General features: G+C 42.4%; 2 protein-coding genes across 2 annotated transcripts; both read left to right on the top strand.

The window, feature by feature from the left end:
- Window positions 1-1,684: 1,684 nt before the first annotated feature.
- Window positions 1,685-8,527, top strand: det1 (DET1 partner of COP1 E3 ubiquitin ligase). The gene is made up of 9 exons (XM_041037715.1): window positions 1,685-1,932; window positions 2,509-2,856; window positions 3,059-3,325; window positions 3,430-3,642; window positions 3,776-3,999; window positions 5,174-5,303; window positions 5,878-6,068; window positions 7,121-7,312; window positions 7,612-8,527. Exons 2-9 carry the CDS (start codon window positions 2,608-2,610, stop codon window positions 7,799-7,801), a joined length of 1,656 nt encoding a protein of 551 aa, XP_040893649.1. The 5' UTR covers window positions 1,685-1,932; window positions 2,509-2,607; the 3' UTR covers window positions 7,802-8,527.
- Window positions 8,528-14,700: 6,173 nt separating this feature from the next.
- Window positions 14,701-22,254, top strand: map1lc3b (microtubule-associated protein 1 light chain 3 beta). The gene is made up of 4 exons (XM_041037759.1): window positions 14,701-14,947; window positions 17,886-17,941; window positions 20,092-20,198; window positions 20,594-22,254. Exons 1-4 carry the CDS (start codon window positions 14,908-14,910, stop codon window positions 20,769-20,771), a joined length of 381 nt encoding a protein of 126 aa, XP_040893693.1. The 5' UTR covers window positions 14,701-14,907; the 3' UTR covers window positions 20,772-22,254.
- The last annotated feature ends 889 nt before the right edge of the window (window positions 22,255-23,143 follow it).

Raw genomic sequence — 23,143 nt, 5'->3', positions numbered from 1 at the left:
GAAGTTTTCAGGTAACTCCATTTTGGGGTAGGGTGATAGTGCCAAAAGCATGCAGTTAAGAGCAAAAATTTCTGTGCTGTTTCACCTGGAGAAAGAGATGTGAACAAGAGCAGGAAGAATAGACACTGTCCACTTTGGGCTGTAAAAAGCCCAGAAGGATGAAAAAATGATCTTAAATAAGCACTGTGTCTTCTGGCACATAGGCTAAAAAGAGTATAAAAACACTCAGATGTACACTCTCCATCTCTTCTCTACTTCATGGGCTGATGCTAAAAGCTGAGGCGAGGGTCCTGTGTAGTGAGCGGTTTATTAGAGGGAAAATAACAGAAGAACAACCAGAGGATAGTACATAGTTTCTGTTTTGAATTACTCCTGTTCGGGTTATTGTTGTAGCACACAAACACTTCTACGTGCTCACACACACACACACACACACACACACACACACACACACACACACACACACACACACACACACACACACACATCTACATCATGAGGCACAGGTTTAATCAGACATAGCTGAAAAGGAAAATGCCATTAGATTTTAAAGTGGATAATTTCACATCCTTCCCTCCATTCATTTCTTCATTTTTCTTTTCAAACTGGCCTTTTATGCCCACTACATGTGCTTTTATGGAAAATTACAACATTTAAACGAGACTCTTTGGTCAGGGATAATTGCACAAAGAACCATTAGCAGTCTTCCAAGACCAATGTACTGTGAGCATTTTTCTTTTTCTTTTTATAATGCTATTCTCAATCTGTAAGAACATGTCTCATAAGAAAGAGGATAATCATAATTTAATTATCTGTCATTATGGGGAGCAAAACACTGGTCACCTTGGGTTCACTTGTGCTGCATGCTGTTATAAACAAATCAATTAAATGAAATAGGCTAAACAAACAAGACCGTTATATACACTGTAGGTAGAGTGGCCGAAGGTCTTTTGTTTCTTGCCGCTAATTTAGTTAAAGCAATTATAATCATGTTCAAAGTTTGCCGGAGCACTTGTGCTCCTCACCTGCAAACCCACCAACCGATCAGTAAATTGGCACTTCAGTGAAATCAGCAGGTGTACGTTTGGCTCGTGTGTGGCCATCATAAGGGTTCCCTGAAAATACAGTGTGCCCCGCAATTACCTGCTTAAAATTACATTCAGGAAAATAGCGGGCTGGGATGCTATGAAATACATTTACAGCATGTCTGTTTCAGTTACTTTTGGTGTCTACCAGTGTGTACGGACGAACACGCTGGTTGGAAAACCAATGTATCATGACAAACCTTTAATTCAATGAAGTTATGTCAGTCATCTACAACCAATGTCAAATATAAGTTCAGCTTTTAAAAAAAACCACAGCCTTTTGCTTCAAATGCGTTTTGAGTAATGAAAAGTGCATACGTTCATTTACCTCAATACCCATAACATGAGCACTCTGTTACACCGTGCTCTAACTATGTATAACACTCCTGTGTCCACGCTGCACTTGTTTCAGGCGCCAGTATCTCACATTCATCTGATCATCTGAAACTACTGGTTTTGTGTAGACTGCAATGCCATTTTCCACCTGAGGAGGTTGTGGTGGCGCTGTTCAAAATAACAGCCGCTGTGCTGCAGTTCAGCGTCTGTTCCTTCCTCTTCTTCTTCTTCGTCTTCGTCTTCTTCTCCTGGGTTTCCTCCGGGATTCATTCACAACCAACAGCAGCAGCACCTGGACCCTCCGGTATTCGGAGAAGAGTGTTACTGTTACGGTGGCACTTTGCGAAATAAGTGAAGCTGGACGTCTGAGGCTAACGAGCGGCGCAAGCTAAGTGTAACTAGCCGTAGCTCGTGCGGTCAAACTTCAGCGGTGTTGCTGACACGAGCTGATGAACTTGGAGCGGCCGGAGCGCTTCCTGGTCGTGGGATAGTTGGGTTTTAGAAGCAGCGAGTGAGTATCAGCGTGTTGTGTGAAATATCCTGTGATACAAATGACGGTTTTTTTTTAACTGTGGAGCTGAATTAGTGAGCTACTGGTACGCAGTTCAGACCTGGAGCTTGGTTCTGGACTCTGGTTTAATCAACACAAAGTCCTCCTGTGTTTGTAGTTCACGATGAACGGGCTCAGGTTCTCCGGTCGTCAGTGAAAGGACCAGAGCCAGTCCTCAGCCTGAGCTGCCTAACGTAAAACTACACTGCCTGAGGACTGTGAATAGTTATTTTATTTGATTGGTATTATTTTTCAGTGGCTGCTGTTTTGCTCTGCTACTTATATTGCCCTCTGCCATTCATATTTTTTTCCATGCATATATTCTGTTGACATGTATATTGTCATTTATATTTATTGCTGTAATTCACACAATTTAATGTTATTCATAATTTTGTTGACAGTTCATATATATATATATTGCTCTGCTGCTAATATTTTTGTTCTGCTGTTAATCACTCAGTCGTATGTGAGCTCCCAAGCATAGACAACAGAGTCCTCATCTGTTCCATGCCTTCTCACTTTCTCTTGAAAACACAGGTACAGAGACTGTGCTTGTGATGTAGTCGTCTCACCGTACTCTCCGCCTGTCCAACAACCCACTGAGGAAGGGTTTGAGCTTATTCTCTGATCACAGTAATGGATGAGGACACTCCAACCCTGAAACCCAGAAGGATCCAGAATCAGAATGTGGTTCATCGCCTCGAGAGGCGCAGGATCTGCTCAGGCCGCCCGGGAGCTCACTGGTACCGAGTGCGCTGCTTCCACCAAAACTTGTTCCCCAACTTCACTGTGGTCAACGTGGAGAAGCCGCCCTGCTTCCTTAGGAAGTTTTCACCAGATGGACGCTGCTTCATCGCCTTCTCCTCTGACCAGACTTCACTGGAGGTAAGAGGAGAGAGACCTCACTGTGAACTTCTCATCTCTCTCAGGCTCTTTAAATACCACATATTGTTTGGTTTTTATCTGCCATCTATCAGAAGCACATGACATAGACTGGAACATGCTTGGTCCATCTAACTGCCCATTTTTCCCAGAGACAGAAAGTTGAGGGAAAAACTGTTCTCCAGTGTTAATGTTCCTCTTCCAGATATATGAATACCAAGGCTGCCAGGCAGCTCAGGACCTGCTGAGAGGCCAAGAGGGAGAGACTCTCCTAACAGCCAACGACCAGCGCTCCCTCAACATCCGAGGCCGTCTGTTTGAGCGCTTTTTCTCCTTGCTCCATGTCACTAATGTGGCCTCAAACGGAGAACACCTAAACAGGGAGTGCAGCCTCTTCACAGACGACTGCCGCTACGTCATTGTTGGGTCGGCTGTGTACGTCCCAGAGGAGCCGCCGCCGTATTTCTTTGAGGTAACGATGGAATCAGACTTACTGCATATTTACAAAGAAACTCGACAAATTTACCTCCATAGTTTGGCTCAGACCATTAAATCTCTCCTTTTATCTCCCACCAGGTATATCGTAACAACGAATCTGTGACGCCTAATCCCCGCTCTCCTCTAGAAGACTACTCCCTCCACATTATCGACCTCCACACAGGCAAGCTGTGTGACACCAGGTCCTTCAAGTGTGACAAGATAATCCTGTCCCACAACCAGGGCCTCTACCTCTACAGGAACATCCTGGCTGTGCTGTCGGTCCAGCAGCAGACCATACATGTCTTTCAGGTGAGGAGAAAGTGATTTCATCTAGATTTAAAATTCGCTGCTGTTGAAAGAGCTGAAGAAAAAAATCCCATGTATCCGCTTTGTCTCATTACAGCAATCTCTTTTTTTTCCCCCCTCTCCCTTTTCCAACCAGGTGACGCCCGAGGGAACGTTTCTGGACGTCAGGACGATTGGGCGGTTTTGTTATGAGGACGACCTCCTGACTCTTTCAGCCGTTTACACGGAGGCTCAGGCTGAGAGCCAGCCTGGCTTCCCTCGCCTGTACACTGACAAAACCATCAACTCCCTGAAGCACAGGCTGCTGGTCTACCTCTGGAGGAGGGCTGAGCAGGATGGCAGTGCCACCGCCAAGAGGAGGTTTGCAATATTACTGTCCTCTTTTCAGTCTGTGTTTGTTTATCTTATCTTATCTAATCTTTAATTGCTCACTTACTTTGGTCCATTCAGTTGTTTTCTGCTGCTTAACCAGGGCACAGTGATAATCACTTACTTGCTAATCTTACTCTGGGTTTCCCACAAGTTTGAAATTAACTACTATAAAGTGCAGGACTGTATGGTTAGTTCACTGGTTAATGGTGCCTTTACACTAGTAGCTTGGTTCATTTGGTCTTAATTTGTCTTTCAGACAAACTGTAGTTATAGTATAGCTGCTGTGTGATCGCTTCATTTCACACTTTTTATATTAAAGAACTGTTAAAATACACAAAGTAGGACACAACACACCTCTGTTTTAGCTCCTTTTCACTGTCTGATTCATAAGTGGAAATTTCTGCACTCAGGTGGTGATGTGCATTCGAGTTACCATGGTAACAACATGATCTTGTATAAATATATGGTATAAATGTCTTGTGCAGATCAGGCGATCGCTTTCTAAACAGTTCACGGCCAGCAGCTTTTGACTAGAATCACACAGTCCAGTGGTGGGTCTGTTTTGTTTTCACACCCAAATGAAGCGCACCACAGTCTGCTTACAACCGGACTGCGGTCTCTGTTTAGTCTGTGTTTACTCTGCACCCGGGTGTGATTCACAGCTTTCACTCCAGCACAAACAAAACCACATTAAATGAGGCAAACGCGCCAGAGTTCGTTTTAACCAAACTAAACAGTTTATGTGTAAAATGATGCTTAGAAATCATCTGACTGTATCTGTCAGTCCTTCAGATTCATCTAATGCTCAAACTAGCTGGAGTGGTCTGACTGTGTGTGTGTCTGGAGAGGAGAGCAGAGAACGTTTACTGCAGCTCAGTTTATCAAGTCCGGTTGCTCATTAATTTAGTCCTTGTTGAAAGCAGGGAAAACACATTAAGAGCTAAGTCTCTATAAACAAAGTTAGTCACACAGTGTGTTCAGGAATAAAATACATGAGCTGGACTGTAATTTCGTGTGTTTTGTTTGGTTTAAATTAGCTGTCGATCACCAAAGCTGACCATCCAGTCCACCTCCATAATGTCCCTTTGTTAAATATGCCTTTATTGATCAGTTCAGTTGACCCAGCTCTTGGTTTTAATCACATGTTGCATGTCGGCGTCAGATTCTTCCAGTTTTTTGATCAGCTGAGGAGGCTGAGGATGTGGAAGATGCAGCTGCTGGATGAGCATCACCTTTTCATTAAATATACCAGCGAAGATGTGGTCACACTGAGAGTCACCGACCCTTCGCAGGTAGGAACACACACACACACACACACACACACACACACATCTGAATTCCTCCCCCTGTTCTCTTTGTTGCTTCCCCCTGCCTCTCTCATGTCTTTTGTTGTCCCTGCTGTATAAAAGGGATTCCTCTTTCAGGTCTCCAAGGACACGTTTCTCCTACAGATTCTGTTCAGTCCTGTGTCTCATTCATTGTAGCATCAAATAGATCTAATTAATGCTCTTTTTGTTTACATGAAATCTAAGCTGTCTGACATCCTTACTGATTAACTATTTTCATGTCACCAAAGAAAAATATATAATATAGAATTTTGTCATATTGGACCTGTGGTTATATTGTAACTATAGATTGAAGCTAATGCCTCAAATACTCAGTTATATGAGAATAAAATTTAAAAAATCTAATCTAATAAATGCTTCATTTTCACTCTCTGGCCTTGGTCTTTTATTCTTGAAAGCCAGGGAGCTTTATGTTTAAATTAAACACTCCTACAAGAAGAGAATACTACAAAATGTTTAGTCCTTATTTCTTTCTCCAAACCTTCACACCCCCCACCCCACCTCCCTCTTTCTCTCTTAGCCGTCGTTCTTTGTCGTGTACAACATGGTGTCCACAGAGGTGCTGGCCATCTTTGAGAACACCTCTGACCAGCTGCTGGAGCTGTTTGAGAATTTCTGCGACCTGTTCAGAAACGCTACGCTGCACAGCCAGGCCGTCCAGTTCCCCTGCTCCGCTTCATCCAACAACTACGCACGGCAGGTCCAGAGAAGGTACTGAAAGGAGAAACATGGGAGCAGCATCATATTTACTGTCGAAGAGTATTATTGGATCATAATGCCAAATATTTCCCTGCCAAAACTCTATATGTTCCAGTTTGGCCATAACCGTACTGGAAAACCACCACATCAGGGGCTGGTCTCTGAATGAAAGGAATAAAACTGCACCTGATGTCGTGCAGCCAAATGTCAGGGAGGATTTGAAGACGGTGGTTAGGAAGGGGAAGTAGATCAGCAGCGATCGCCTGGAGGAGGAGGAGGAGGGAGTTTCAGGACTTAATCTGGATATAGAAGCGAGACAGTCAGCGTGGCTGGAGGAGCTGTGATTGAATTTGGCGGTTCGACTCGCCGGCATAGGTGACAGAATCCTCGGTGGAGGTTGAAGAGGGGTGAGCGGAGAGTGGAGGAGTGGGGGGCTGAGGGAGGAGGAGAAGATAAAAGACAGTTTGAATGAGGAAAAGAGCTTAGAATTTCATTTCAGAGTGGTGAAAATTGATGTCGGGAAAGCGGAGAGGAGAAACTGAAAGCTGGCGAGCACGTTCAGCAAACCAGATTTGTACCACTTACAGCTTGCTACGAGTGAAGCCTAGTTCACAGAGAGAAGCAGGCACAATCTCTCCGGCCTATGAGACCGGAGAGATTGTGGCACCAAACACAGTGAGGGGACGTGTGGAAAAAAAATAGGGGTGTAGAGTTTAAAGGAACTGAAGAGTAAAGGGAAAACAGAGACCACTGAGTCACTACTGAGTGCTGGAAATGAATAGTGAGACTTAGGAGACTGTAATTAAGCCAGCAATGTGTCACAAAGGTTGCTTTGAATGAAACACAAATGTGCTAATTTTAGATATCTGTTGAAACTGAGGTTTTGAGCTTTACTCTCCTCAGGAAGCAGCTATAGTAGAAACTAGGTTGTTTATTCTGTTGATTAGACAAAGAGGAGTTTGGGATGTCTACCAGATGATTGATTCCTGTTTCAGTTTAAAATCATTTTGCTGATAACACCCCCCCCCCCCCCCCCCCCCCCCCCTCATCTGTCTGCGCCTCAGATTTAAGGACACCATAGTGAACGCCAAATATGGCGGCCACACTGAGGCAGTGCGTCGGCTGCTGGGTCAGCTGCCCATCAGCGCGCAGTCGTACAGCAGCAGCCCTTACCTCGACCTCTCCCTCTTCAGTTACGATGACAAGTGGGTGTCAGTGATGGAGAGGCCCAAGACCTGCGGAGACCACCCCATCAGGTACGGACTCCATCAGGGTGAATGAGAAAATACAAAATGAGATTAGTCCAGTAAATGTTTGCCAATTTGTTGCCAGTTTAATCAGTATATTAATATTATTTAAATTTAAGTAATTAAAATGATCATTTGTTGCCGCCGGAGTTTCATCTGCTGAAATTTCAGACAACCACAGTCTTGTAGTAAGATCAGCTACTTGCTCCTCAGACAGGATAAAAGAACAGAGCAACATGGATCTCTGTCACAAAGCGGTCAGGGCCGTCCCACACCGGCAGACTCTCACCCGCTCTCTCACCCACCAGGTTCTACGCACGGGACTCCGGCCTGCTGAAGTTTAAGATCCAGGCAGGCCTGCTGGGGCGGCCGGTAAACCACACCGTACGACGCCTGGTGGCCTTCACCTTCCACCCCTTTGAGCCCTTTGCCATCTCTGTCCAGCGCACCAACACAGAGTATGTGGTCAACTTCCACATGAGGCATGTCTGTGCGTGAGGAACTTGTGCGTGTGTGTGTGTGTGTTTGTGAGCCTGAGAGCCTGTGGATTCACACTTGGAAACAAAATGCAGGACCGTTGAGCTTCTGTTAGCAGCTATTGGTGACAATACAACAAACATGTCCTCCATCAGGAGGCACAAAACAGTTTGTTCTATTAGTTGCTCTCTCGTTCTCCAGAGAAATCAGCAGTCCTCTCCCTGCATTCTCCTCCTGATGGAAAGCACAGTTTCTCTCCTCTTTCCCCCTCCATCACACAGTGGTCACTCCACCTCCACCACCACCACCCCCACCCCCACTCCCTCCCTCTCCGCAAGAAGGCAGCAATTCTGCCTTTTCCCTTCGCCTCCTCTCTCCCCCTTCCTCCACAGAACAAAGAGGGACCTGTAGGGAGGAGAGGCTGGAATAAGTGTAAATGGAGATGTAGAGAGAGTGATTGATGTGCGACGGAGGAGGGAGCCGTAGGTAGCCAGACCTCTTAGAAGAAACCAAAGGTGTTTCTTTTTTTGTTTTTCTTTTTTCCACCATCCACTGAAAGCTGCGCATTCATATCAGAATTGCTTATCCAGTTGGTCCGTGACCACCTGTCCAACGAACTTCTTTTTTCTCACATGGATGTGGAAAGAAGTAATTTTATATTATGCTGCTTTTACACTTCTTCTTCTTTTTTTTTTTTTTTTTTACATTTTACTGTTTGTATATATTTTATGTCAATAAAATTGTCTAAATTTTGCTCACCCTGTTTTTGCAGAGCCTATAAGTTTAATAGGCTCAGTACTTCTGAGAGTACTTCAGTGCTGCATGGGGAAAACCTTGGTGTGGCAAGAAACCTGAAGCAGATTCGGTATTGTTTCCGCTTCCCACCTCTAAATATTGACTTATGTGTTTTCTCCTGTATGAAGGAGAAAAGATTTATGCATATACAGTATGTTTGTGTGTGTGTGTGTGTGTGTGTGTGTGTGTGTGTGTGTGTGTGTGTGTGAGAGAGTGAGAGTTTGAGCATAACTGGGATGATTCTATTTTTAAATGTATTTTATACAGCAGATTCAGTCTTTTTCCCATCATACTTTGCCTATTTCCTATAGATTTCTTAACTAGCTGTATATACAGGAGACTGTTGCCATGTGCCTTATAATGAGCTTGAAATGATTTCTACCGCATACGGCGAGCGCACAAGACACAGTGTAAGTGTCATCATATTTAATTTGAATACTGATCCCTGCAGTCTGTTCTCCTGCAGTGTATAGGATCACAACATCGCTATTTTATATCACGCCCATCTGTTGTGCAGACTGAAGCGCCGAACATCTGTGTAGCTCGAACGTGTTATTTAAAAACACGCACATATAAACAAATCTACAAGCAGTCGGATTGATTAACACCCCCAGTCCTGACGCCAATACATGAACATGTACGCATGTATAATAAACGGACATAAAGGCAAAAAGCACGCACCCAGGCAGCTGCGGAGAGGTCAGGGAGGTATGGAAAGCAGGTGCTGGGGGGATTAAGTGTTCTCCTAGCCTGTGGTTACACACCAAAGTGGACCTGGGAGGTGTGTGTGTGTGTGTGTGTGTGTTAGAGAGACAGACTAGCATGGATTTAAGGCGGAAAGAAGAAGGTATTCATGAAAGGAAAAATGATGGAGAGATGAAAGAATTGGAGAACTGGTGAGAGACGGGGGTTGACAAAACAGGACAGAGGGAGGTGGAGATGTGGGGATCGATGTGGTGTGAGCGTGGTGACTGTATTATGTGGCCGCTTAGTTTTGTATAAGCACAGTAAATACTATCTTGCAGATCAAGGCTTAAGGAGGCCACGGTATGTCATTGTCATTACAGTGTGTTTGTGTAAGCTGGTGTGTGACAACATGCTGTGATAATCAACTAATTACAGGAAGCACACACAGCAGGCAGAGACAGCCCTACATATAGGACACATTGTCTGCTGTCCTCATCTCTGCAGACAGATTGGACGTAGAAAATGTGCAGGTTGGTGGACGTTTGCGTGCTGGTCCACGCTGCCAGAAGTGACATATTCTCAGTGTTCTGCAGCAAATGTGAGCTTTGATTCCCCTCAGTGCTAAACTGCGTAACTGTCTTCCTATTCGATTTCCCCACCGATGTTTAAAAGCCAGTACAGATGCAGGACACTGTGAAGCTGAAGTTGCTCCTGGAGTCTTCAATGCAAACACAGAAAATAGATTCTGCATGAACCTGATGCCTCCCAGTACTTAGTATAATAACAGATATGTTGTATCTGTTTTATTCCTAAGATTCAGGTAAACCTAGAGCCTTCTCCCTGACCTTGGTTGCTACGGAAACATAACCATTCTCTGCTTGGTAACCTAGTCTTTTCTAATTGCTGTTGTCTTGGCAACAGCGCAACCAATGTAATATAGAAAAGGCCACAATCCTAAGTGTTTCCTGTTGCGGTGCTCAGCTTCTCAGAGCAGCCACTAAACACTGCATGAAGACACATTTAATCATTTAGGCAACCGTCACCTATGAAAATCCATGAACTGTGGAACACGTTATGAGGTTTTGGGTTTGGACTTGTTGTTGTTGATACATAGGGCCAACACTGAAATACACACAAGGATATAGTAACAGGATCTGGAACGTAAAACCTTTTTACCGCTGTTTTATTTTAACACTTTTTAAATTAAAATGTTAGTATCTTGTCCAACAGTCAAAACAGGGACTGATCCACAGTGGACTACAGTTTCTATTTTCAGGTGATGTTAATTTGTTAGTTCACGGTCACAAGCTGTGTCTACTGTCTGAGAGAGACAGTACAGAAAGAGCACTTAACAACACACACATATGGGAGGGACCTGGCTATATACACATTACTGAGGTTTTTGCTGGGTCACAAAATCTCACAGAATAAGACAAGACTTCTAAAACATTAGCTTCAGTCGTTAACCAGAGGCATGTGAACCCCATGGATCATTCAGTAGTTGTGCATGATCCATGATTTCCATCAGAAAGATTTGTAAGACACATCTGCAGTGAGATGATCTGTAGTAATTCAGAGTGGGGAACAGTTCAAGTAATTAGCATGGATACATGGTTTAAAGAGATAGAAATAACTTAGAAATGGTGTGGAAATAGCCGAAAGTAACTGAGATATAGTTGAAACTAAAGATATTGGGGTTTGACTGGATAGAGGGTTGCAGTTTTTCTTACATCAAGGTGAGGGTCCAAAGAAAAATATTTATAATGCTGGGTTGTGCTTTAAAAAACAAACATTAAAAAACACAGGATTGTTCCCTCCTGCCTATAGTATTGAACACCATGTAAAATGACATTGTATGAGGTGAAATGGAAATGCTTTAATATTGTTAGAGTATCTGCCTGACTACCACCTTTTGCTAGGGGTCCACCGTTTCTCTGAGAAGCCCAAATCACCAAAACAGAAACGACTTCCAAACATAAACTCTCCTCATCAGCCCACCTTGATGTAAAGAAAAATATATTTCCAGAAAGCATCCTCTCCAACAGGACCGCTTGTTATTGCAGTTGCAAAATCACCACATCACCAACACTCCACTCCACTCTGAGGGATTTAAGACTTTTCACTCAGAGCAGATCAGTGAGGGAGGCTTGTGGCTCAAATTTACTATTCAAACTGGTGAGGAATGAGGAAGAACAGACAATCAGGGCTGTGGCTGAAAAAAAAGGTCAGAAAAGATTTATCAGGGGAGGATTTCATCATCTTCTGACATATAAAAAGCAGACATATTGTCCACTGATGACTGAAGGACCACGGCTTTATTATTCTGAAGGCTGTTGTATTTCTTCTGTATGTGTTTGCCGTCATTGTGTTTTACCCCATTACTCCCCTCTCTTCTGGTGAGTAAACTCACAATGTGAATACTTACACATTTTACTGACTCATATAGTTATATTGTATATGAATAGACATCACAAAGGAAACAGTGGTTCATTTATAAATAGTACATAGTATAATGACCTTCAAGCTAACTGCTAGCTTGTATTAAATCATAATGGGAAAGATGCACATTTATTGTGATGTTTTTTGATACATACAATGGAGCCCTGGACATAAGGGACAACCCATACTAAATTTCATCTAAATTATACATCTCTTTTTCCTCAGTTGTCTCTAATGGTAGCTAGCATGAAGCCATGCAGGAGGTTTCAGTGTTTTGCCCACAGATTTTTTTTAGATATCTGAGGTAAATGGGATTTTGTTTGTGCTGCTCACAGCACTGAAAAATTATGTTTTAAGAACTCACCTAGTCTTCCCAGAAACACTGTCCTGTGTATTGAAGATAATCCACAAACCCTCTCTTTGAACAGCTTCACAGGGTATATCTTTTTGATATAAAGTAGTTCCATTGACAATAAATAAAACAAAAAAAAACTTTCTCAGTGCTGAGTGCACCACAAAAAGAAGTGTTTTTGTATTTAGTATGAACAGCAGCTAATCAGTAAGGCTTAGCATAAGAGTGTCCAAAATAATATGTAATCCTCTTATATGCATTGATGTGTGCACAGTAGGAATTATTTCATACAAGCTCAACACACACACAGCCTTCCTAACCTTTGCCCTCTTCATATCCCTCGCCTGTTATTGTTATCGACCACACCAGTATTGTTCCTCCCCTGTAACATATAACACTATAACAGTGTCAACATTTCATATCACATGGATTAGGACTTCAGCCATCTGCACAGCTGACTAACACCAGTGCTGCACTTGCGGAGCCTCCTGGTGAGAACCATGAAATCACAACCCCACCACCTAATGAGTGGAGGGAGCAGGCGGAGGCACATTGCAGAGGGAAGGAGAGGGTCTAAATATTGACAGCAAATATTTGATCCAAGTGTAGAGGTGTCCCCCGACTCATAGGTGTGTGCTTAGACACAGAAAGCACACACACACACACACACAAACGCCAAAACCCACTCATTTTCATGTTTTATCAGCACCTACTGCTGCCTTTGACTTGGAAAGAAAGGAGTGGATGCTTCATATACGCACCTACACACACAGCTGTCAGGGCCTGCACCATGCTGAGACAAATACACAGCTCGATTGTGGTGGATGATACTGTGTGAGTGTGTGTGTATGTGAGAGAGAGCGAGAGAGACTGTGTTAGCTACGGATAATTCCTAACTGACTTCACGCCTGTCGTAGACACAGCCAGTTCAGATACACAGACCCCTTTGCATGTGTGTATTCATAAATGCGCAGGGCATAGTTGTGTCATTGATTTGGGTTTGGAAAGCAAACATAGACTTGACCCTTGTGTTGTCAGAATGTCTGCGTCTGTCTTACATCATAATGCTTTCTTATTTAAAGACATTCGCCATACAGTGGTGAGCTCGACCCTAGGCAGTGAACCAGGCACCGTTCCCTTTGACAGTGCAGATCAGCAGCAACAGGTGATCAGAGTTCTCCACCTGCTGGACAAAAATAAGAACTGCATCTTCTTCTTGGCCTACTTTCTGAGAACTCTAAGTACCATCAACCCTGACGCCAGTGAGCAGAGATGAGAAGTAATTAAGTACATTTACCCAAGTGCTGGATTTAATTACAGTTTAAAGGTACTTTTACTATTGAGTACTCATTTTGTGCCGCTCCTACTCTGCTGCATCTCAGAAGAAAATAAAACATTTTATTCAGCATGAATAAAATGTCTGTATTTACTTTGCAGATGTTTACATGCAAAACATTTCATTACCATAGATTAAAGTACCATTGTGTTATGTTCCACATGTTGACCTCTCTACCAGAAAGATGTAACTGAAATCATGTTGAAACTATAAGACAACAGAGTTGTAGTGAGGGGCTGCTTCAAAATCTGTTCTTTAAAAACATCCGCTTTTGCAAACCCCCCCCCCCCCCCCAAAAAAAAAATTATGTACCTGCCAACAAAGTATGATACTAAAACTAATGCTTCGGATTCCAGTGGTTGAAAACGCAAACATATTGTGCAAGTTATTGCTTTCAGCTCATTGGCTGTTTTGAACTAATCTCATTGGCTCGGTCATCCAGGGCAGGTGTGACACCACAAGCTGATCAACATTTCTCAGTAACAAAGTACATTCAGTGTCTCCAACCAGTGTAAATGTGCTGGTCTCTGCACTATATATGTACAGTTCTATAAACAGTTTATTAACGGTAAAACACAGACCAGATTTAAATCTGCACTAAAAACAATGTTACATTTTAAAATGTCTTGTCATAATTAAGTCAAGTTGTTAAACATGTCCTTAAATTCTATTTTCAGAGACATAAAATACCTGTCCACAGGACGGAAGTTGATGGTACTTGAGTGCAAAGGTAAGCTGCCAGCACAGCAGTGAGAAGACGAGTGAGAAGTAGTCAAGTAACCAGTAACCATTACACCCATCTGGGCGTTTTCTCCCCCTGCTCATTTAGTTTCATTGTTATTTGTGTATTTGTTTGATTTTAACCTGTGAAAAATTAACTCAAACTTAATTTAAAAAATAAATATAAAAATTCAGACCATTACCATCCAATCTGTGGCAAAAGCATGTTTTTAATGTCTCTGACCTGTCAATGACACTGAATTTAGAAGAGAAAATTCTAAATAGTTTTTATTTCTAATCCTACCTGTAATGATTATTTTTTTCCTCACATTTATTCCTTAAATGAAGATGCAACATTTTTCCTTTTTAATGAGAAAATTCAGTTGTTCTCACAGAGCAGATATTCAACAGAGCCACTTAAACCCTACGAGCTGATGTTCAGAGCTGTTTACGTAAAGCTAATGAAGTGTTTCTGTCTTAAATTGAATTTGGCAGACCCGCGCGCGCGCGCGCACAGGCATGAGCAGATGAGAGGGAGGCGCGTGACGTCACAGGTCAGCTGACAGGTTTGTTTTGCTGCCTCGAGCCTGCTCGAGATAAAAACATAGGCAGAGGAAGGAAGCGACGACATCAAACCGTCTCTGAGCCGCTGCTCGTCGCGTTGCGTTTTACCTGTAAGCCACCAGCGTCGTAACCACGGACAGTTTTATAAATCGTTTTTAGCTTTTCTATTTTAGCGTTGAAACAGCCGCTACCTCCGTTTTCATCCGCTGCCTGACTCGTTGACTTTGACGCAATATGCCTTCAGAAAAAACCTTCAAACAAAGAAGGACATACGGTAGGTGTTATCACGGTGTTGTTTTCCACCTTGTACGCTCAACACTGCTGCTGCTCTATGCTTTTTATCTAATGTTGTAGGTTTTATGGCTGTGGCCCGAATTTGTCTCTGAACTGTACGGGACTGATTAATAGCGTAAATATGGACGGAGCTGGTAGCTGTTAGTTATTATCCCTGTGCCGAGTATTACTGTTCATACGTATTTCAGTGAACAGTTTAATAAACATACGGGGGAAAGATAGAGGAGGGCTGTCTCTGCGCAGGTAATTAGAAGACTCAGCCATATACGGAGGTTAGAGGACCTGTCAACTTATCCAAAAGGCGATAGAGGACTCATCACTGCCATCTGTATACATATGGGATTAAATATAGAATAGGATAGGATAGGATAGAATAGAGTAGAGTAGAGAATAGAATAGAATAGAATAGAATGGGGCTATTTGCAGCAGGCCTCTCTCTCTCCCTGAGTGTGTGCGTGTGTGTGTTTATTTGTATCTGAGCGGTGGGAGAAAAACAAAGTGGTGTCGAAATGCAGGACAGAGGAAAAGAGAGCTGCAGGATTGGGGGATGGGACAGTTTGTGGAGGAGAGGAGAGGGGTTTAAAAGAGGGGACAGAATCTAATGGCGATTTGAAGTGCAGAGTTTACCTGTCTGTCTTTCTGTGTGAAGGGTAGGCCACAGCCTCGATGCGGATTATAGTTTCACTTTGTGCTTTCCCATTCCTCAGAGCGAGAGACAAAGCCTGCAGTGCTTTGCAAACACAGTGTAACTTGCTCCTCCATCCTCTTACCTCTCTCCAGCAGCATCTATTGTGGTGTTTTCAGTAATTTAGTGAATAAGAAAATATTTTTAAAAATCCGGAAATACACAATGTTGTGAAATTCATCATTTTCATTAGGTTGATACGTTGGTCTTTGTTTGTTTTTTTGTGTTCTTGGGAACAAAGTTGTTGCCTTTAGCTCTGGAAATACATTTCCCGGTATGACTAAAAGTAACCGACTTCCGGTTTGGCATCACGTTATTGGTCCAAATTTACACAACCAGTGCACGTGAGGGTCAGCTAAGCAGAGAGAAACATAGTGCCACGTGCGCTGGACTGTATTTGAGAACATGCTAAAGTGAACATAACTTGATGTTTTTTCCTGTCAGACCGAGACAAACGCATTGCTGACTGTTGGTTAAGGCTGTCATGTGTCATGTGACTGTGTATAAATGTACTTCTGGTTGAGGAACAGTTTGTTTGTATTAGTGGTGGTAAACAGAGTGATATTATTACCAGGTGTTAGTCATAATTTTACCTCTGTGGCACTGCCTTGTGTGTACTTGATTATCTGGATCCTCTTGTTTAAATAAATACACTTTGAACATTTCATAGTGTTCATTACATTGTCACTAGGCCTGTGTGAATCACATGGCCTAAACCTGAGTTCAAGTTCCGCATGTGAAGCAGTTCACACTGTGTGGTGGGTCGTTAAATGACTCGGGAAATCACAGAGAATCTTCCAGATGTGTGTCAGGTGCTGCTGAGCAATTCCCGTATTATGACAGAACAGAAATGTGTGGCTTTCAGGTCAACTGCTTCCCATTTTCAGATTTTTCTGTTTGATTGAAAACTGATGACTCAAAGGCTGTTTGTTGCTCGGCCCGGTCATGAGAGACGGACAAGGCTCGTTGACGCATACAGAGCTTCTCTGTTCCTCGGCTGTGAACTCATCCCCGCTAAAATGTAATCACGGAACAATGTCCTACGTTTCCTCAAGTTTAGCATGAAAATGGCATCAACTGGAAGATCAACATTTGTCCTTAGGAAGCAGTGTGTAATCGGTTGATTGAATTAGATATCCTAACAGTGAGCGCACAAATTTTTCACTTGGCAAACACACGACTGGAGGCCAAATAACTGAGGCCAATGTACTGCTTTGGATTACTTAATTTCAATTCGACCATTTAAAATTGAAAACCAATATTAAAAAACAAATGGAGATGATCATGATGACGAGATGTTTTTTTCCTCACCATGTTCAAGTGTGTTCACTGATCCCATTTTCAGTGTTTGTTGCTGATAATGTCAGTTCAAAGTGCAGTGAGCCCAAGGTGTTATCTGTTGTTGTTTATTTTTCCCCAGTGACAAATCACTTATAATGGGGTTAAACCTCAAAAAGGAGGAGCCTGCTTTAACATAGGTCACTGATGTACAAGTGACACCTAGGTTTTCTCGATCATGATTTTCAGTCAGTGGTCATTCCCTATCTGTTTGTAAGAGATGCAGATCACACACATTTGTGAGCACACATTAGCACACTAATTGAGCACAAACTGAGTGGATCACAGTTTTTGTATAACAATCTGCTAATGACTGTGGAACAATGTGGGTACACCATGAGTGGATTTTAAGAAAGCCCCTTATGTTTTTCACCAGCGAGCCTCAGTCCACTAAACGGTCTGTTTCTACTCTGCTTATGACATTAAAACCCCAAACATGGAGTCATTTTATTATCGACATTTATTTATTTATTTATTTTTTGTTAGTGTGATAAAAATGGTGGAACAGTGAGTACAGTTCTTTGGTTTAGATCTTACAAGAACGTGTGATGTATAACAACCGCACAAACATGTTGAACCAGAGATCCTGATAACAAACACACTGGCTGCTGTTCCTCACATGATCCCCAAATACTTTAACCTTACAGGACGGGATGATTTGAATACTACATGAAAATGAAAGGGTGACTCTGTTAAAACCTGTCTGACTGTTTATATATATATATATATATATGTGGATTTTACTTGCTCTGTTCATGAGTCTGTGTCTATATCTACTTTGCCTATGGCCTCCTTTGTGTTTTATCAGCTGGTTATCTTGACCTTCTAATCTCCCTGTCTTACAGTCCATCTCCATTTAACATGTCTGTTTTTTTTTTGTTTTTTTTCCCTGCAGAACAGAGAGTAGAAGATGTCAGACTGATCCGAGAGCAGCACCCTAACAAGATCCCTGTGAGTTGAAACACACGTTCAGAAGTCAGACACACATGCACCTATTGGCTTGATGCTGAGAATAATCTCTGAGTGAACGCCGAAGCCTAACATGATTTTCACATTGAGAATCATGTTTGTAAAACTGTAAGGGCAGAAATATATCAGCATGCCATGCATAACGCAGGAAGGCACAAGTAAGAACAAGAAAGACCTACTGCAGCGGAAAGTGTTACCACATGCTTCCTGGTTGTGCTCTGCTCTGAAGTATTTCTAAATGTCATTTTGTGGCATCAGAGTAATTTCTGCAAGTGCTCTGGATGGAGACTTTTTTTTTTGTCTGGCTGTTTATCCATTATTTTATCATTTAGTTTGGTTTAAGCAGTCAGTTTCTGTCTGTTCCTATGAGAAATGAGCGTGACTGCGTCTGCTAATACGTCAGATGTCCAGTGGCTCCTAGCAACCACCAATAAACAAACGCACACCTCGTGTTTCACCTGCGTGCTTTATCATTTTGAGATAGAGTATCACAGCAGCCTCCCATCTGCTGCCCCATGTAAGGGCTCTTCTCATCTTAAAAGCACGCCGCTGTGTGTCTGTGTGTGTGTGTTTCCTGTGTACTCCCCTGGGGCTATAAACTGCCATGTCATGGTAAGTGTTGAGACCAGAGGCAGATGCGCTGTGTCACTGTAACATAACTCCATCCAGACGGCCACAGTGGAGCCTGTGGGGGGGTGGAGGAGCAGAGGACGATATCACAGACTGATTATAGCTCTCAGAGCAGACTCTGCCTCACTGAACAATATATCTGCTTCCATTGATGCCTACCAGAGGGCACAGCATCTCTAAACAAATGACACAATAAGTATGGAGTAAGTAATGAACTAACATATTACCGATTAACATTACTTTATGTTTGAACTGGGCAATAAATCAATATGATATCAATATCCTGTATAGGATTTATTGACCGGAATTTAATTATTAGCAGTATATATGTAAAACGTTGTCTTTTCCATTTCTGGGATGTTTATTTATGAGGGTCATGTTTGTCTGTTTGTCACACACATGAGGATAACATGGGAAAATGTTGAGAAACTGAGGTAGAAAAATGCATTGATCATGTTTGTCAGACCTCAAGGACACACTCATTATGTTTCAGTGAGAAACACTGAATGTAAACATAATGTTTGTTTGCTTGTCTTTCAGTCAGTTTACTTATAATGAGGAGAAATACACAGCCTGAAAACAGCTTTATATTGTCTGTGAACATTATAACCCTGATGAGGTCACAAAGGGCATCTTATTTTAATACACACACACACACACACACACACACACACTCTAAAGGTGCTATTAAGTTGCATGATGGGAAATGCAGGATCCAGTATTTTTGGAGCCTGACACATCCTAGAGACCAAAATTCAGGACGTCTTGAACTTAGCTGCTGTGATTTTGGCCGTTCTTCTTTAAACCTTTCACTCACAACTCAGTCCCCTGCTGCTGCCCTGCCCTCTGACTGCCAGATGTTTGTTTGTTCCTGCTCTGAGAGGAGGACTGCACTTTTTTGGATGAAATAAAAAAGAAATCTTTTATTTCTGTTCATATTTAACACTTTCCTAAAACAAAGCTAGAATTGAACACCATTCAAAGAATAAGAAAGGGAAATCTTCTGCTCTCTGCCGTGCATGGATTTACTGTTTACTGTTTAAGTATGAAAACTTGTTAAAATGTGATTTTAACTCATGTATTAATAATACCGTAGTGAACAAATCATGGCATGATAGTGAGACTGTGGCAGCCAGCCTTAGTGGATTAGTGTGTCAGCGATGAAGTGGTTTATGTGCCTCTGCAGCGCTGTTTTTAAAGGCTTATTTGAAACAGATCTTAGCTTGATTAAACGTCGTACTGAATAAAAGATTTCTGTGTTCATAGCGCAAGTAAATCAGTCTTGGTCCAGCGAGCATGGAGTCGAGATTCGAGTCAGCAAGTCAGAGGGCTGTCTGCTATTTATACCACATCATCTGATATGTGTGCTGCTTCTTCTCCCTGTTACACCTCACTGTTGATCACAGACACTCCAAACAGTCTCAGCTGCTGGGCTGTCAGCACAGGAACCCACTGACTGATAATGATTGATGATTGATTGATAATGTGCATGTCTCCTGCAGGTGATCATTGAGAGGTATAAAGGAGAAAAACAGCTTCCCATCCTGGACAAGACCAAGTTCCTGGTGCCAGACCACGTCAACATGAGCGAGCTCATCAAGATTATCAGGTAGACCTGAAGTCCTCTCACCTCATCTTGTCTCCTTTCCTTTGTTTCTTTGTCCTCTTCCTCTCCTCTCATCATCCTCTCACCCTTTTCCTTTCCCTTCATTTTTATTTAATTTCTCTCCTCTTTTCTCCTTTATCTTCTTGTCATCTCCATGTCCTTTCCTTTTCTGTCCTGTCCTTACATCCTTGTTGCTTTCCCTTCTTTTCTGATCTTCTCATCTTCCTTTCATATTTTCCTCCCCTTTCCTCTCCCCTCTTCTCCTCTACTCCCTTCTTTGTTCCTTTACTCCCTTCTCCTTTGCTTTTCTCTCCTTTTGTTCTTTCCTTTACTCTCCTCTCCTCCTCTCCTCCCCTAGTCTCCTCTCCTCACATGTCATGTCTTTCTTTCCCCACCAGGAGGCGCCTCCAGCTAAACTCAAACCAGGCTTTCTTCCTGCTGGTTAACGGCCACAGCATGGTGTCTGTGTCGGCTGCCATATCCGAGGTGTACGAGCGGGAGCGGGACCAAGATGGCTTCCTCTACATGGTGTACGCCTCCCAGGAGACCTTCGGCTCTGCCACGACCACCCAGTGAAGCACCTTCCTTCTTCTTCCACTTGGTCGGCGATTGGACAATTGTAGTTTTTACCCCCTCCATGTTTCTCACCACACACCTTTAGTCTAAAAAAAAACTACTAAATGTAAACACGGTGTCATTTCTCAGCTCAAATTGGTTCAGGCTCTGGTCTCTGCACTCTGACTGCAGCGAGCGGATTAACTGTGCACCACCACACTCTACCAGTAGCATAAAGCCACAAAGGGTTGACCAAAACAGCAGGGTTTTAAGTAGAGAAACTCCCCAAATCTGACTTTGACTCAGGCCAATAGAGTCTTTAACTGTGTGTCTCTGCTTCTGTATTGTCCTCTCTCTGGTGAATCCTGTTGTTATGGCAACATACCGCCTGTTGGCAATTATTTTCAGTGTTGTGGTTACATGTCTCCATGGCTGTATTTTTTATGTTAATGTATATATACATTTCAGGTAGTGACATGACATAAAAGTGGTGAGGCTCCACCACATATCTATATATACATATATACATACATTAGCCAATGAACAAAGCCAACCTGAATGCTGAGGTTTTAGGAGACAGGCACTAGAGAAGGGTTTCTGGATTCAGATATTGTTTTTAACGAAGCTTTTTATCGCACTCTGAGGTTAAAGTTAGGCATTTGTCCTTTTGCCAGAGAAAAATACAAAACTAAGTAGAGCAGACCCTTGTTGATCAGTGCATCTCTGTTGTGTGTCTTGTCACATTCCCTCTGTGGTGTTTTTATCTCTCCCTGCCTTGTAGCCTGAAGCATCTTCTTCACTGTCACAAAAATATGTTAGGAAACTGCTTTGCTCTCGAAACAGATGATTGTAGTTTGCAAAAAAAAAAAAGATGCCTTGGTGTACAGATAATATTGACTATATGGCTTTGAATATGAAAGGGGTTCCATTGAGAGTGTAACCAAGTTGAATTTGGACACACTACAAGGAGCATGGTCTGACTGCATGTGTGAATGGAGGATGATGGTGATGGTGTTTCTGTAAATGGTGATGAGGGGAGGGGGAGGAGGAGGAGGAGGAGGAGGAGGAGGAGGAGGGGGGGGGGTCCTTCTTATTCCTGCAAGTGATCTAAAAGGGTGGATCCAGGAATGGAGGAAGGTCCTGAAACCTGGGCAGTTTGATGAGCGTCATATCTTGAGTGTCCATCTGCTTTGTTTCTTTCTCCCTTTGATGTAAAGGACTTGATTTCCCACAGCTGTCATTGTTGTTCTGTTTCATTTCTCTGAAATACAACAAGCACTGTCACTGTGGGAACTTCTGCCTGCCCGGTGGGTTTTTAAGGGCTGCACTCTAAAAAACAAAACAAAACCACATTTTGAATATCCTGTTATCTATATCATCTATAGATGGTCCTTCACACACTTTCTGTGCTGTTGTGCTCCTCCTCCTCCTCCCCCCTGTCTTTTTAACAGATCTGGGGTTTAGTTTCCTTTATATCACAGTATTTTATCATTTTGGTTCTTTTTATTTAATGTGATTTTTATTTTGTCGTTCCACACGTCTCGACTCTTCGCTGTCTACAGGTGACTCTTTCTGACCAGTGAAAGCCACTGTGTGTTAGTTACAGAGGGGTGGAGCGTTTGCTTCAGCGCTGTCTTCTCTGCCTGCTCCTCCGTTTCACATACACATCCACCCACAGCAATATCACACAGCCTCCTCTTATGTATTTATGTTGGTATTTTGTAAACAATAAAAGACAAGAAAAAAAAAAACAGTAATTGTGAGTTTCTTGTACCGTAATTTCCGGACTATAAGCCGCTACTTTTTAAGAATTTAATTAATTAAAAGTTTTTAAAAAATCTCTCGGTGTACCATCTTCCTGTGTAAATTTCTCATGTTAGAACGTAGACACCTGCGGCTTATAGACAAGTGCGGCCTATATATGTACAATTTTTTTTGTCTTTTAAAATTTAGTGGGTGTGGCTTATATTCAGGAAATGACGGTATTATTCTCACCACAGATTAGATTCCAAGAAGACACGGTTTTAGAGCTGCAAAAAATGATTTGCCCAAAATGGTTTTGTCCAACCAATGCTTTGTAACTCAAACACATTCCCTTTGCTATGATATAAGACAAATACAGACATTAAATGTTTGGCCTTTTGTCTTCTTTTTTGGCCAAAAGATTCCTTAATCAGTTCATCAATTATCAAGTTAGTTGCCCTTTTATTTTGTGCTATTAATCAATTAATCAGACCTAAACAGCATATCTGCAGGTTTATGACCAGGAAGTGAATTTAAAGCCCATTTAAAAACCAAATGTAACCATGAATGAAACGGTTAAACGACAGTTGTAAATTCCTGAGCAACAATAATTTTTGTGTTGCAAAGCAGATGTGTTACATACTGTGCTA

Source organism: Toxotes jaculatrix, chromosome 5, assembly GCF_017976425.1.
Source record: "Toxotes jaculatrix isolate fToxJac2 chromosome 5, fToxJac2.pri, whole genome shotgun sequence".
Taxonomy (NCBI): domain Eukaryota; kingdom Metazoa; phylum Chordata; class Actinopteri; family Toxotidae; genus Toxotes; species Toxotes jaculatrix.
The sequence above is the reverse complement of the archived record's forward strand: the minus strand, read 5'-3'. Positions and strand labels throughout refer to the sequence as shown.

Bases quoted from the DNA above. Each gene is read 5' to 3' on its own strand.
- det1 (XM_041037715.1), top strand. From the start codon at position 2,608: ATGGATGAGGACACTCCAACCCTGAAACCCAGAAGGATCCAGAATCAG. The intron at 3,326-3,429 runs GTAACGATGGAA...ATCTCCCACCAG, and splicing joins CGCCGCCGTATTTCTTTGAG to GTATATCGTAACAACGAATC. The intron at 3,643-3,775 runs GTGAGGAGAAAG...TTTTCCAACCAG, and splicing joins AGACCATACATGTCTTTCAG to GTGACGCCCGAGGGAACGTT.
- map1lc3b (XM_041037759.1), top strand. From the start codon at position 14,908: ATGCCTTCAGAAAAAACCTTCAAACAAAGAAGGACATACG. The intron at 14,948-17,885 runs GTAGGTGTTATC...TTTTCCCTGCAG, and splicing joins CAAACAAAGAAGGACATACG to AACAGAGAGTAGAAGATGTC. The intron at 20,199-20,593 runs GTAGACCTGAAG...TTTCCCCACCAG, and splicing joins GAGCTCATCAAGATTATCAG to GAGGCGCCTCCAGCTAAACT.